The sequence below is a fragment of the Elephas maximus genome, chromosome 1 (genome assembly GCF_024166365.1).
Source record: "Elephas maximus indicus isolate mEleMax1 chromosome 1, mEleMax1 primary haplotype, whole genome shotgun sequence".
Classification (NCBI taxonomy): domain Eukaryota; kingdom Metazoa; phylum Chordata; class Mammalia; order Proboscidea; family Elephantidae; genus Elephas; species Elephas maximus.
In genome coordinates, this window is record NC_064819.1 from 112,682,986 (window position 1) to 112,698,602 (window position 15,617).

The following is a 15,617-nucleotide window of genomic DNA, read 5'->3' on the forward strand; positions in this document are numbered from 1 at the left end:
CAGCTCTGTCTGGGACCCTCTATTGTGATCCCTGTCACGGCAATCAGTGGTGGTAGCCAGGCACCATCTAGTTGTATTGGACTCAGGCTTGTGGAGGCTGTGGTAGATGTGGTCCATCAGTCCTTTGGACTAATCTTTACCTTGTGTCTTTAGTTTTCTTTATTCTTCCTTGCTCCCGAAGGTGAGAACAGTAGAGTATCATAGATGGCTGTTGACAGGCTTTTAAGACCCCAGACACTACTTACCAAAGTAGAATGTAGAACATTTTCTTTATAAACTATGTTATGCCAATTGAGCTAGATGTTCCCCGAGACCGTGGTCCACACAGGAAAGGCTAGGTTTCTGATAAATAACATGACATTTTAAAAGAAATTTTTCAAACATAATTTTACTCTTGGAGCTAGTAGCTTTCCAAAGAAGGAAACAAAGAAAGTTTGAGATCAAGGATGGATTGCCCAATAAGCAAGGTACTAAATTTGGGCTTATTTGTGCTTATTTACTAATCTGTAGTGCACAATTTCACCTCTTTTTCATCACATTAAGGACGTGGTGAAGCCCGTGTGAAATCGTTCACCATAGATTAGTAAGTGAACACAATTAAATCCGTGTGTGCCTTGCTTATGGGTTAATCCAAACCTGGTGGAGCGGCGGCAGGAATTTACTCAAAGGGCAACAGTACAATGATCACTTCGCAAGCTACAGAGAAGGCAGGCAGGCAGCTGGTGAGAGGAGGAAGTACTAGCCTAGAAGTAGAACAATTTAGATTCAAATCTTAGCTTTGCTTCTTGCTAGTTACACAGCTGCTTTACTTCTGTGAGTCTTACTTTCCTTATTTATAACAAAAAAGGGGTTCTTTCGATAATCTTACAATCGTTTCCAGCTATGAGACAGTTCTTGATTCTATTATTGCAAAACTGAATGATTATTCCTAGTAGCTCTCATTTCTTCCTCTCTAAGTACTCTCTCAGCTAGTCTGAGAGACTGATATTAGCTCCACTTTATTGTTAAATAAAGGTAGAAAACAGCTTAGGGGTGTAATTGTCGTCTTCTCTGACCTCCTTGGATACTTGAACTTCCCAAATGATGCACCAATCCACTAAACTCATAATCAGACCTCAAGTGACAAGTGTCACGGTTCTAGCCCTCATTAGAGGGCAGTTTATTTCCCGTCTGCGCTCACCTTCATGCTTCTTTCAGCAAGTTCCTGCAATATCAGCCCATGGATCTGCTGCAGTTTTCTTCCCAGCCCTGAGCACATTTTCTCTACATTTCCACTTGGAACCTCTAAATTGTGAGGTGAGAGAAAAGTTCTACAATAAAGAGGACCTTTTGGAATTTATATTTTTCAGGATGGACGTAAATATCGAAGCCCTGAAGGAAAACCCATGGTTGGAGAGACACAAGGTATGTGGCCATGGGACTATCTCCATCCATTTTGTGAACTGGGCAGACTAATGGAAGGACATTGATGTTGCGAGCATGTTGCAAGAATGTGGACCACAAGCTTTCAAATAGGATAGCAGTGCTGATAAGTTCTTCACATTTAGCAGAAATTGATAGATTTTCTTACAAGTTTACCATTACCTATGAAACGAATTGGCAAATAATTCACACGTGCACTAGACTGATAGACAAATGTCCATTCAAGACCAAATAGAACATCTGTTTGTAATGATGATCTAATAGGAAGCAGAAGAGTGAAGAGGACAAGGTTCAGTCTTTATTTAAAGATATTTTGGGGGTGCTGACATGTACGTGAGCCCTGGTGGAAGAGTGGTTAAAGTGCTTGGTCTCTAGCCAAAAGGCTAGTGGTTTGAACCCACCTGCTGCTCCACAGGAGAAAGATGTGGCAGTCTGCTTCCCTAAAGATTTACAGCCTTGGAAACCCTATGGGGCCACTATGAGTCAGAACTGAATTGACAGCAGTGGGTTTTTTTTTTTTAACATGTTTGTAATACTCTGGTGCTGACAGTCTACTGCAGCGATGTAAGACAGGAATTAGGTTGGTGAGACTGGTCACTTTTGAGAAGTGAGAGGTAAACTGTGGAGATGGTCCTTAAGGTAACAAAATTATGTGGTTCTCACCTCAAAGTAGGGATAACCGGATTCTTTACAGTCATGGCCAAGTATATGTAACTTTCTCTGTGTTTGTGGAACTGACAATGGAAAGAGGAGAGAAAGGTGACTAGCATTTATTAAGCATGTATACTGGCACTAATCTAAGTACAAAACACCATCTAATTTAATATTTGTAACAATGCTATGGAATCTTCCACATTATATGGATGAAGAAATTGAGAACCACTCAAGTTAAATAACTTGCAAAAATTGGTACACTTGGTAGATGTCAGAAAGATGCAAACCTAGTTTCTTTTCTCACCTAATGGAGTCATCCACAGAGTTGTCCAAGCCAGGAATATGGGGTACTCCTTGACTCCCAGCCAACTGGTCACCTCATATTGATTTCAATACTTTAATAGCCCTCAGCATTATCTACTTCCTTCCCTTCTACTGCCACGATCCTAAGACAGTTCTTCCTGGGAATACCCAAACAGTTTCATTCTTGGACTCCCTGACTTAAGTCTATCTGCTATGGCTCATGGGCAAAATTTTATAAATAGTTATTGGAACACAGTCTTTCTCATCTATTTGCATAGTCTTTTTTATATATATATAAAAGCCATGTTTTATAAATAAAGTTTTTACAAATAAAATTTATGATTTTTATAAAGTTTTTTTGGAACACAGTCACCTCCACTCATTTACATATTGTCTCTGGCTGCTTTCTTGCTACATTGGCAGATTTAAGTACTTGTGACAAAGACTGTGTGGCCTGAAAAGCTGAAAATATTTACTGCCTGCTGGGGTTGCCAGATTTAACAAATAAAAATATAGGATGTCTACTTAAATCTGACTTTCAGATAAACAACATTGCAAGGATACTTGTATCCTTCATACATATACTAACAAATTATTTGTTGTTCGTCTGAATATTTATTTAAAATTAAGTTTAATTAGCTTCCTGTATTTTACCTGGTTAATTCTTTGTATTTGGTCCTTCATAGAAGACTTTATCATCACCTCTCTAAGCTATTGTCAATTATCTTTAAAAAACCTGAATCCAATCATGCTTTTTGGTGGCCCCCACATTAGCACAGCATTCAAGGCCCTTCATGACTTGACCCCTGCTTTCCTCCCCACCCTTACCCTTGCCACTCTCCCCTCATGTGCTCTGAACCAGCCTTTCTGAGTGACTTGCGATTTTTCCTTTCTGCATACTGTTCACTCTGCCTGGGCGCCAGCTTCACAGTCTGCCAGAAGGTCTTATTTGTTGCTGAGGACCCTGCTCAATGCCACCCCCTCTGGGAAGCAATCCAAGAGTCCCCACCATGCATTAGATGTCCCTGCCAGAGAGTGGAAATTGCAATTAGGTCTCTCTCTCTCTCTTTTCAGAGAAATGTCAAGGACCTTGCACCACTTCCTACTGTGTCCAGTCCTGTGCCAAACACTTTCGTGGAGAAATAGGATTTACATGTAATCAAAAAAAGTGGCAAAAAACAACTGAAACATGTACAAGCCTTTCTGTGGAAACACTCTTTCAGGTGCTCATTTGCATATTAATGACTACAGGAGCCAATACCCTGGGAGGTGGTGGAGGTATTTTTGATGTGCTTTGTTCAGCATGATAATAAGTCTCAAACCTGGGCTTAAAAAGATCTATAGAGTAGATTAAATTTGTCTCTTGTCCTACTTTCCTTACCCAAACTCTCAGGTACGCTCCCCACTTGCAATTCTCTTTAACCTACCTTTGTCAGCCCACTCTCTGTTTCTCTCTACCAGAATCTTTTTTCACAAAAAGATCTGAAATTCATGTACACTCTTTTATGGTGTAAATGAATGCTTAGAGCGTAAAGTTTTAGCTCTAAAAGTGAATTTGCATGCCTATTGTGCTAATTAATCAACTAATCAATTTGATAAATTGATTAATCTGTTGATTGGCTATTCAATTTGATTCTCTGTTTAGAGTCAAATTCATTTTGATTTTTTTTCTAGTACTTTCAATCACTTGACCAAAGGAAAAGAGAGATGTGTGACTCAGAGGCAATAGAAGCCCAATGCTATGAGTCAGAATTGACTAGACGGCAATGGGTTTGAATAGGACAAAACTCCCTTAAAATAAAAATCTAACTTACATCCTTCCATTTAGCAGGTTTTCCTCTACCTCCCCACTGATCCTATTGAAGCATATGGATCTCTGCATTTCCTAAAATTTTAACAGTGATTTTATAAAGGAATTGCTGATAAGGTCTCTGTCATTTAGAAGTCCTTGGGTGGCACAAGCCATTTGCACTTGGCTACTAAATTGACTCGACAGCACTGGGTTTACTAACCTGAAGGTTGGTGGTTTGAACCCACCCAGTGGCACCAAGGAAGAAAGCCCTGATAATCCACTTCCATAAACATTACCAAAAATAAAAATAAAAAATCAAACCCATTGTTGTTGCATCAATTCTGACTCTTGGCAACCCTATAAGACAGAGTAGAACTGCCCCATAGGGTTTCCAAGACTGTAAATCTTTATGGAAGCAGACTGCCACATCTTTCTCCCATGGAGCTGCTGGTAGGTTCGAACCACTGACCTTTCGGTTAGTAGCTGAGTTCTTAACCACTGTACCAGCAGGGCTCTTATTCCGTAAAGATTACAGCCAAGAAAACCCTATGAGGTGCAGTTCTACTTTACAACACATGGGTCACCACGGGTCAGAATTGACTCTACATCAATGGGTTTGCTTTGGTTAATCACATAGAAGTCCTCGCAGCGGGAGTAGCATTCGAAAATGAACTGATGGAAGTATTGTTTTGCTTTATCCAACGCCACTTTCCAAGGGAATCTAGGTAAAAATATCAGGAAATGAGCAAATAATCTCTTCTAATTGGTTTGGTTTTTTGGTTTATTAATTAGTAAACTCCAAACGTTTTGAAGTTGCGATTCCTTAGCATTCTGTTTTTGATTTGCCAACCACCAAAAGTACTTGCCACTGAAACTCCTCTTGGCTCCTTTTTTTAAAAAATCTTTAAAAAATTATACAAATTGTATTTCTAGAAATTCTTCACATCTCTGAAGAAAATTGTCTCTTTATAATACTTGAGTTAAAGTCACTTTTATGAAATCCAATTCCACTAGGAAAGCTCAGCATCCAGATTTCTGGATGCTTTGGTGGAATCTCCTGCCTGTTTGTGTTTCTGCCTTACTCTGGGAACTTCTCTCAGCATCTAGACCACTTTTAAGGACCTCTTGCTTCTAGGTCTGTTTTCTGCATGTGGATTAGTTGTACCTCTAGCTCCTTTAATCTGACACATACACATAGACACAAGACCAAACCCGTTGCTGTCAAATTGATTCTGACTCATGACGACCCCATGTGTGTCAGAATAGAACTGCCCTCCACGGGGTTTTCAAAGACTATAAGCAGGGCCCCTGGGTGGCACAAATGGTTTGCGCTCTGCTACTGACACAAAGGTTGGCAGTTCAACTCCATACAGCAACATTGTGAAAGAAAGGCCTGGCAATTTGCTCCTGTAAAGATGACAGCCAAGAAAACCCTGTAAAGCTCAGTCCTGCTCTGTAACACATGGGATCGCCATGAGCCAGAACTGACTCGATGCAACATGTTTGTTTGTGTTTAATATTACAGAAGTAGCTTACAGGCTGGTCTTCCATGTCTCCACTAGGTGGGTTCAAACCACCATCTTTTTGGATAGTAGCCCTAGTGGCAGAATGGTGAAGTGGTCAGCTGCTAATTGAAAGGTTGGCAGTTTGGACCCACCCAGCGGTTCCATGGGAGAAGCCTAGTGTTCTGCTTCCCTAAAGATTACAGCTCCCTCCCTCCCCCGCACCAAACAAACAAACGAAAAACCTATGAAGCAATTCTACTCTGTCACACGGGGTCACTGTGAGTTAGAAATTGACTGGATGGCAGCTGATAACAACAGCTGAGTGCTAACGGTTTGCGCCACTCAGTGCTTAATTATTTTTGAATGAAAGTTTTTTTTTTTTTTTAATAGGACTCAAGTGGTGCCTCCCGTGTTTCATTAGCAGCAGCGTCTATACCTCTGCCCAATCTTAACCTTCGAGCTCCAGAGCCCATCAACAATGTGGCTCAAGGAATCCGGAAGAACTGCCCGCTTGATTATGCCTGCATAATCGATGTCGTGAAATCATCGGAAGCCACATCTGGAAATATTGCATTTATAGTGGAGTTATTAAAAAATATTTCCATAGACTTGTCTGATAATGTTACCCAAGAGAAGATGAAGGTATTCTTTGCTGATTTCATTAAAATCTAATAATGTTTTTTTCTTAAAACCTTGCATTTTAACAGTTCCAAATGTACTTTTCAGGGTACCAGGTAGAACTGCAACAGCCACCTCCATAGTAGCTGCAAACATTTTACTTCTATTTTGTATGTAGGTTTATTTTAGTTTATGGAAATTTACAACGACTCATGAATTTTTTAATGCTTTTTTTGTATATTCAAAAAAAGTCACATATTCATAGCTATGAGCAAGACTGAGTCTAGGCTAATGTTTCCAAAATTATGTTCTATAGAGCATAATTGTGCTGAGAAATGTTAACGGAGGTTCTGTTTTTAAAAAGAGGATCCATAGCAAGCAGATGTTGGAAACTCTGATTTAAACAAAATTATGGCAGGACTTTTCAGAGCTTTTAATGCACTAATGAACTTTCGGACTCCATATAAGGGGGGGAATACAGGGATATGGTAGACACCCTGGGTGGTACAAACTGTCAAGCCTTCAGCTACTAACTAAAGGTTGGCAATTCAAATCTACTTGGAGACACCTTGAAAGAAAGTCCTCGGAATTCACTTCCAAAAGGTCACAACCATTTGAAAACCCTGTTGAGTTTCAGAATTCTACTCTGAAACACGTGAGGGTGCCATGAGTCAGGATTGACTCTATGGCAATGAAACCAAAAAAAACCAAAACTGCTACTGTCGAGTCGATTCCGACTCTACAGGTCAGAGCAGAACTGCCCCACAGGGTTTCCAACCTTTTGGTTAGCAGCTATAGCTCTTAACACTATGCCACCGGGGTTTCCCTATGGCAACTAGTTTTTTTTCTTTTTATAGGGATATGATAAGTAGTAATCTCAAACTTAGTTTACCACAGAATTCACCCCCACCTCCCTCCATTAAACACCCATTACCATTTCATGGAAAACTCAAGCTCTACAGACTGCAGTTTGGAAATGCTGCTCTGGGCCTAATAAAGTTTATCTGTGATACTTCTTTTTAGCATTCCTTTCCTTTCTGTCCCTCTGTACAGACTTAATGAAAAGGGATTCTAATGCCTAGGGAATTTGAAGGGAAATGTGTCAAATAAGATCAGATCATTTGATCTTAAGAAATTTCAGGAGAATTGACTATGTACAGCATGTGTAACTCCTTAGGATAAGAGCCACTTTTCTCCATTGCAGAGCTATAGTGAAGTGGCCAACCACATCCTCGACGCAGCTGCCATTTCAAATTGGGCTTTCATTCCCAACAAAAACGCCAGCTTGGATTTGTTGCAGTCTGTGAATTTGTTTGCCAGGCAAATTCACCTCCACAACGACTCTGACAACATCGTGGATGAACTCTTCATTCAGACAAAAGGCTTTCACATCAACCACAGTACCTCTGAGAAACGTTTTAATTTCTCCATGAGCATGAAAAATACGACAGAAGGTATCTCAGGAATGATAGAAATTCCCAGGCAAGAGCTATGGAAGCTGCAGAATGCATCCCAAGCCATTAGCATAGCTTTTCCCACCTTGGGGGCCATTCTGAAAGAAGCCCACTTGCAAAATGTGAGTCTCCCCAGGCCGGTGAATGGTCTGGTCCTATCAGTGGTTTTACCAGAAAGCTTGAAGCAAATCTTACTCACCTTTGAGAAAATCAACAAATCCCGGAATGCTAGGGCCCAGTGCGTTGGCTGGCACTCCGGGAAAAGGAGGTGGGATGAGAATGCATGTGTGATGATGTGGGATATCAGGAACGAAGCGAGATGCCGCTGTAACTCTAGCAATGCAGTGATGTCTTTTTCCATTCTAATGTCCCCCAAATCTATAACCGACAAAGTCCTGGAATACACCACCTGCATTGGGCTCAGTATCTCCATCCTCAGCTTGATTCTTTGCCTCATCATTGAAGCCATGGTGTGGTCCCGGGTGGTTGTGACGGAGATTTCATACATGCGCCACGTGTGCATTGTGAACATAGCTGTGTCACTCCTGACCGCTAACGTGTGTTTCATTATAGCCTCTAACTTCAACAGCAAGGCCCAGGACTACAACTTGTGTGTTGCGGTGACATTTTTTAGCCACTTTTTCTACCTCTGTATGTTTTTCTGGATGCTCTTCAAAGCACTGCTCATTATCTATGGAATATTGGTGGTTTTCCGTAGGATGTTGAAGTCCTGCATGATGGCCATTGGCTTTGCCATTGGCTACGGATGCCCGTTGGTCATTTCTGTCACCACAGTGGCGATCACAGAGCCAGGCAAAGGCTACCTGAGACCTGAGGCCTGTTGGCTTAACTGGGACAGTACCAAAGCCCTTTTAGCATTTGCCATCCCAGCCTTGGTCATTGTGGCCGTGAATCTCCTTGTGGTTTTTATGGTTGCTGTCAACACTCAGAGACCCTCTATTGGCAGTTCCAAGTCTCAGGATGTGGCCATAATTATGAGGATTAGCAAAAACGTTGCCATCCTTACCCCATTGCTAGGACTGACCTGGGGTTTTGGAATAACCACTCTCATTGAAGGCATTTCCTCAGTGTTCCACGTTATCTTTGCCCTACTCAATGCTTTCCAGGTAAGTTCTTAAAAGGGAGATTTTCTATTGTTTTGTCTATGCAACATAAAAATGGTTGTAATTTAAAATTATAGATCCATTTACTTCTATATCTTAGAGGTATTTGGCCATGGTGTCTCTTACCCTATTGATTTTTCCAGTTGGATTGAGCCGATCTGGTTGGTTGTGTGGAAATCTCTTTCCTTCTCTCCTCATGATTGATTTGTATTCCTCCTAAAACGTCAGAAGAAGATGATCTTCACTGCAGAGGACTGTTCTGTGGTGAAGGATGCGTGAGGCTACATTCATGTGTTGTAGCCTCAAAACAAGTTTATTTCCTATCTGTTCCCAAGAGGTTTGAGAATTTAGAAAACAACAGGTATTTTCTAGAGCGTGAAGAGGTGGCCCTGGTTGGTTATTCACTTTGGGTGTTAACCAGTCAGGAGTTCTTATACCTTTTCTCTGCTGTTACCTATGGAAGAAACTTAAGTCGTCGTTCGTAGAAATGGAACTTGCCATAGGTTATATAATCCTGAGAAAGGCACTTTTCTTTGGGCCTCAATCTTTTCATTTGTACAATAAAGATATGGATATGGAATGATCTCTGTTGTCTATTCTAGCTCCAAAATAATTGATTTGGCAAGATTATCCCTCTGAAGGTTGTTTTACTCCTTCTTGGATACTAAACTTGCATTTCTGGGGAGCTGTCACCAGCCAGACTGCTTTCCACATATATGAGTAATAGAAAATTTAGTAGGTCCATATTCTTAATTATGCTGTAATCAGGGGTTGGCAAACTACAGCTCACTGCTATTGTACAGAGAGTTTTACTGGCACACAGCCATGCTCAGCCCTTTACCTACTGTCTATGGCTGCGTTTGAGCTGCAGCAGCAGAGTTGAGTAATCACAACAGAGATTACATGGTCTGCAAAGCCTTAAATATTTACTACCTACTTCTTCGCAGAAAAAAAAAAAATCTGACTCCTGCTTTAAATAATCTAAATACAACTACATAATAAAGAGCAAATTATTCCTGTTAACACGTCACTATTACTGTTACTGTTGGTAGTTGCTGTCAAAACATTTCTGACTCATGGCGAGCTTATGTTACTATTACTCTCTTCAAAAGCATGATACAAAATATGAAGTAAACTTTAAAGAAATGCCAACTCAGATCAACTATATCTTACTTGTAATTCTTTAATCACTATGGAGAATATTGATTGATTTCACCTTTTTCCTTGTATTGCTTTAAAGAGAAACCTTTGACTAAGGGTTTTTGTTGTTGTTGTTGTTGTTCATTTGTTTGCTTTTTGAGGGAGGGAAATCAACACCTTTTGGCTTCACATAAATCTCCCCAACTCGAAGTTACTCTGTGACTGACTCTATTTCATCTTCTTTCTTACATTGCAACTTAATTAAAGCCCTAGAAAATCATTGCATTTTTCTATTTCTTTTACAGATCATTGTTTACTTTTCTGATGGGAAGACAAATACTCAAACAATTTTGGGTATATACACTCGACTATTCTCAGCAAACCTTCCTTGTGGCTCTCATTTAAAATTTTCAGTCATCTGATCTTTTTTTTTTTTGTTTTTCCCCCACCATGAAATTATCCCTAGGAACCCAAGCTTCTCTCTACTTTCATTGTAGGGTCCAGATTTTCCTTGGACCTCAATTCCCACCAATTTAAAAGAATGACCATCATTTAATGTGACTTTACCTGTTGCTGTCACGTCATCTAGGACTCACGGGTACTCCATGTGTGTTGTATAGAACTGTGCACCACAGGGTTTTAAATAGCTGATATTTGGGAAGTAAATCATCAGGGCTTTCTTCCAAGGCACCTCTGGGTAGACTCAAACCTCCAAACTTTTGGTTAACAGCCAAGCACTTTAACCATTTTCACTACCCAGGGACTTCACTGTGACTTTCTAGGGGTCCATATAGTTTAAACTGGAAGAGACCTTGGCCTCACAGGTCTTTGTAGCCTTCTTTCTCTCTTATATAGAAACTTCTTCCATCAGCTCAGAGGCCCTGACTGCCTATTGTGAACCACAATATTCCCCATTACATGTCTCTGTCATCATGAGTAAGAACAGCCACACCAATATTTGGGAAGAAAGTAAAAAGATTTAATAAGGTCAAAAACTCTATCCTGTATTAGTAGCCATTCAATAATGTCAATAACACCTATGCACAGTCCCATGACGGTGATTCTTTTCTAAGAGTGGAGGTAGATTAACAAAATAAATACCCACCAATGCATCTTTACCTGATCAGTGGAAAATGAAGTTTCTGATGCCTGATGATTGTCCTAGACAGTATCCAGAAGAGTGGTCTTAAACCAGTTGCCGTCGAATCTACTCTAACTCATGGCACTCCCACGTGTGTCAGAATAGAACTCCACTCCATAAGTGTTTCAATGGCTGTGATCTTTTGGAAGTTCAGGCCTTTCTTCTGAGGTGCTCTGGAAGGTTCAGACCTTCAACCTTTTTATTAGCTGCCGAGCATGTTAACAATTTGTACCACCCAGGGACTTAGATATTAAAATAATTCCTGAAATATTGTCTGCAAAACCTTCCTTCACGCTTCTGTTGAATCTCTCTACAGGGGTTCTTCATCTTGCTGTTTGGAACCATTATGGATCGCAAGGTAATTCAAATATGCTACCCTCATTGTCATTGAGTTTCAGGTGGTTGAGGAAAGCGAGAGGATGAAGCAAAGTCCGGGGCATGGGGGGAGGCAGGAGCGGGTTGCGTGGGTCAAGGCATCAGCTGAGGAAAGAAAAGAAGAAAGCTATACTCTCCCATTTCTTACACTTTAAAAAAATTTTTTTTTTATTGTGATTTAGGTGTAAGTTGACAGAACAAATTAGTTTCTCATTAAATAGTTAATACACAAATTGTTTTGTGACATTCATTTTCAATCCCATGATGTGTCAACACTCTTCCCTTTTCCACCCCAGACTCCCTGTTTCCATTCGTCTAGTTTTCTTGTCTCTGTCTGCCTTCTCATCTTTGCTTTTGGGCTAGTGTGCCCATTAGTTTCATATACATGATTAAACTATGAAGCATGTCTCTCACGTGTGTTACCCTTGGCCCTATTGAAGAAAAAAAAAAAAAACCCGTTGCCATCGAGTCAATTGCCACTTATAATGACCCTGTAGGACAAGGTAGCACTGCCCCATAGGGTTTCCAAGGAGCGTACGGTGGATTCAAACTGCTGACCTTTTGGTTAGCAGCCAGTCTCTTAACCACTGCGTCACCAAGGTCTTTGGCTGAAGGGTGAACTTCAGTACTGAGTTAAAAAGGTGTGCGGGGGCCATACTCTTGGAGTTTGTCCAGTCTCTGTCAGGCCAGCAAGCCTGGTCTTTTTTTTTTTTTGGGTGGGGAGGGTGAATTTGAAGTTTGTTCTACATTTTTCTCTTGCTCTGCCTGGGACCATCTATTGTGATCCCTGCCAGAGCAGTTGGTGATGGTAAGCGGGCATCATCTAGTTGTCCTGGGTTCAGTCTGGTGGAGGTTGTGGTAGTTGTGGTCAATTAGTCCTTTGGACTAATCTTTCCTTTATGCCTTTGGTCTTCTTCATCCTCCTTTGCTCCAGCCGGGATGGGACCAGTAGATGTATCTCAGATGGCTGTTCACCGGCTTTTAAGACCCCAGTCGATACTCACCAGAGTCAGATGTAGAGCATTTTCTTTACAGGCTGTGTTATGAGAGATGAGCTAGACATCCCCCAAGACTGTGGTCCCCAGACAGCCCAAGTAGCTCAGTCTCTCACAGAGTTTGGATGTGTCTTTGAAGCTTCTATGACTTTGCCCGGATCAAGATGTGCTGACTTCCCCTGTATTGCGTACTGTCTTACCCTACACCGAAGTTACCACTTGTCTGTTATCTAGTTAGTGTTTTTCCTTCCCCACCCCTCCCGTCCTTCATAACCATCAAAGATTGTTTCCTTCTGTGTGGAAACATTTTCATAATAGTGGTTTCATACAGTATTTATCCTTTTGTGATTGACTTATTTCACTCAGCGTAAGGCACTCCAGACTCATCCATGTTGTGTGGTGTTTCACAGATTCGTTGCTGTTCTTTATCATTGCATAGCGTTCCATTGTGTGTATGTAACATAGTTTGTTTATCCATTCATCTGTTGATGGGCACTTAGGTTGTTTCCATCTTTTTGCTATTGTGAATAACGCTGCAATGAACATAGGTGTGCATATGTCTATTCATGTGACAGCTCTTATTTCTCTAGGATATATTCCTAGGAGTGGAATTGCCAGATCATATATTTCTGTTCATAGCTTTTTAAGGTAGCACCATATTATTTTCCAAAATAGTTGCACAATTTGCATTCCCACCAGCAGTGCATAAGAGTTTCAATCTCCCCACAACCTCTCCAGTATTTGTTATTTTCTGTTTCTTTGATTTGTACCAGTAAAGTCTGGGTGAGATGGTATCTCATTGTAGTTTTGATTTGCATTTCTCTAACGGCTAGTGATTGCTAGCATTTCCTCATGTGTCTGTCGCCTGCCTGTATATCTTCCTTGGTGAAGTGTCTGTTCATATCCTTTGCCTATTTTTTCATTGGATTATTTGTCTTTTTATTTTAGAAGTGTTGGACTTTCCTATAGATTTTAGAGACTAGACCTTCGGTAAATATGTCATAGCCAAAAATCTTTCCCCAGTCACTAGATTCTCTTTTTACTTTTTTGGTGAGGTTTTTTTGATGAGCATAAGTGTTTAATTTTTAGAAGATCCCAGTTATCTAGCTTATCTTCTGGTGTTTGTGTGTTGTTAATTGTAATTTATATGCTGTTTATGTTGTATATTAGGGCCCCTAGTGTTGGCCCTATTTTTTCTTCCATGGTTTTTATAGTTTTTGGTTTTGTATTTAGGTCTTTGATCCATTTTGAATTAGTTTTTTTGTATGGTGTGAGGTATGGGTCCTGTTTCATTTTTTCACAAATGGACATCTAGTTTTGCCAGCACCATTTGTTAAAAAGACTGTCTTTTCCTTATTTAAAGGACTTTGGGCCTTTGTCATAGATCAAGTGGCTGTAGGTAGATGGATTTACATCTGGGTTCTTGATTCTGTTCAATGTGTCTGTCATTGTTTCAGTACCAGGTTATTTGGACTACCATAGCTGTATAGTAGGTTCTGAGGTCAGGGAGTATGAGGCCTCTTACTTTGTTCTCTTTCTTCAGTAATGATTTACTTATCCAGGGCCTCTTTCCTTTCCATATAAAGTTAATGATTAGTTTTTCAATCTCTTTAAAGAATGCTGTTGGTATGTGGTTGGGATTGCATTGTATATGTAGATTGCTTTGAGTAGAATTGACATTTTCACAATGTTGAATCTACCTATCCATGAGCATGGTATGTTTTTCCATTTATATAAGTCTCTTTTGGTTGCTTGCAGTCGTGTTTTGCAGTTTTCTTTGTATAGGTCTTTTATGTTGCTGGTTAGATTTTTTCCCTAAGTATTTTATTTTTTTAGGGGCTATTATAAAGGGCATTGCTTTCCTGGTTTCATTTTCATAGTTCTCTTTATTGCTATTTAAGAATCCTACTAATTTTTGTATGTTTATCTTGTATCCTGCCACTCTGGTGAATCTATTAGTTTCAGTAGTTTTCTTGTGCAGTCTTCAGGGTTCTCTATTTTTTATGTATAGTATCATATCATCCACAAATAGGGATAGCTTTGCTTCTTCCTTACCAATTTGGATGCCCTTTATTTCTTTTTCTTGCCTTATTGCTTTAGCTAGGCCTTCCAGCACAAAATTAAATAGGAGTGGTGATAAAGGGGATCCTTGTCTTGTCCCTGTTCTCAGGGGAAATGGTTTCAATCTCTCCCCATTGAGAATGATGTTGGCTGTTGGCTTTGTATAGACGTCCATTTGTTATGTTAAGGAATTTTCCTTCTATTCCTATCTTATTGAGAATTTTTATCAGTTATGGGTGTTGGGCTTTATCAAATGCCTTTTCTGCATTGATTGAGATGATCATGTGATTCTTTGATTTTATTTTTTTATATAGTGGATTACGCTGATTGATTTTCTAATGTTAAACCATCCTTGTATACCTGGTATGATTCCCATATGGTTGTGGTGTTTTTTTTTTTTTTTTTAATATGGTGTTGAATTCTATTGGCTGGAATTTCTTTGCAAATTTTTGCATCTATATTCATGAGGGATATTGGTCTGTAATTTTCTTTTTTTGTGGTGTCTTTGCCTGGGTTTAGTATCAGAGCTATGCTGACTTCATAAAATGAATTTGGAAGTTTGCCTTCTTTTTTCTATGTTCTGAAATAGTTTGAGTAGTACTGGTGTGAGCTCTTCTCCAGTGAAGTCATCTGGGCTAGGATTTTTTTTTTTTTTTTAATTTTTCAATCTCTTTTCTTGTTATGGTTCTGTTCAGATTTTCTACCTCAGTTCGTGTTAGTTTAGGTAGGTAGTGTGCTTCTTGCTTCTAGAAATTTGTCAATTTCCTCTAGGTTTTCAAATTTGTTGGTGCACAGTTTTTCATAGTACTCGTTATGATCCTTTTTATTTCAGTTGGGTCTGTTGTAATGTCTCCCATTTCATTTCTTATTTGGGTTATTTGCTTCCTCTCCTGGTTTTCTTTTGTCAGTTTGGCCAATACTTTGTTGATTTTGTTGATCCTTTCAAAGAAGCATCTTTTGGTTTTGTTGATTCTTCCTATTGTTTTCTAGTATCCATTTATTTCTGCTCTGATCTTTATTATTTCCTTTCTTT

The 15,617-nt window shown here is 39.8% G+C and overlaps 1 protein-coding gene across 1 annotated transcript in view; it reads left to right on the forward strand.

Moving 5' to 3' along the window:
• ADGRF4 (adhesion G protein-coupled receptor F4) overlaps positions 1 to 15,617 on the forward strand; it is a 44,412-nt gene that overhangs the window by 14,953 nt on the left and 13,842 nt on the right. The window contains exons 4-8 of the mRNA XM_049893791.1: positions 1,350 to 1,404; positions 3,454 to 3,602; positions 6,067 to 6,318; positions 7,499 to 8,875; positions 11,470 to 11,511. Coding sequence (XP_049749748.1) covers positions 1,350 to 1,404; positions 3,454 to 3,602; positions 6,067 to 6,318; positions 7,499 to 8,875; positions 11,470 to 11,511 — 1,875 coding nt within the window. The remainder of the gene's footprint in view (positions 1 to 1,349; positions 1,405 to 3,453; positions 3,603 to 6,066; positions 6,319 to 7,498; positions 8,876 to 11,469; positions 11,512 to 15,617) is intronic.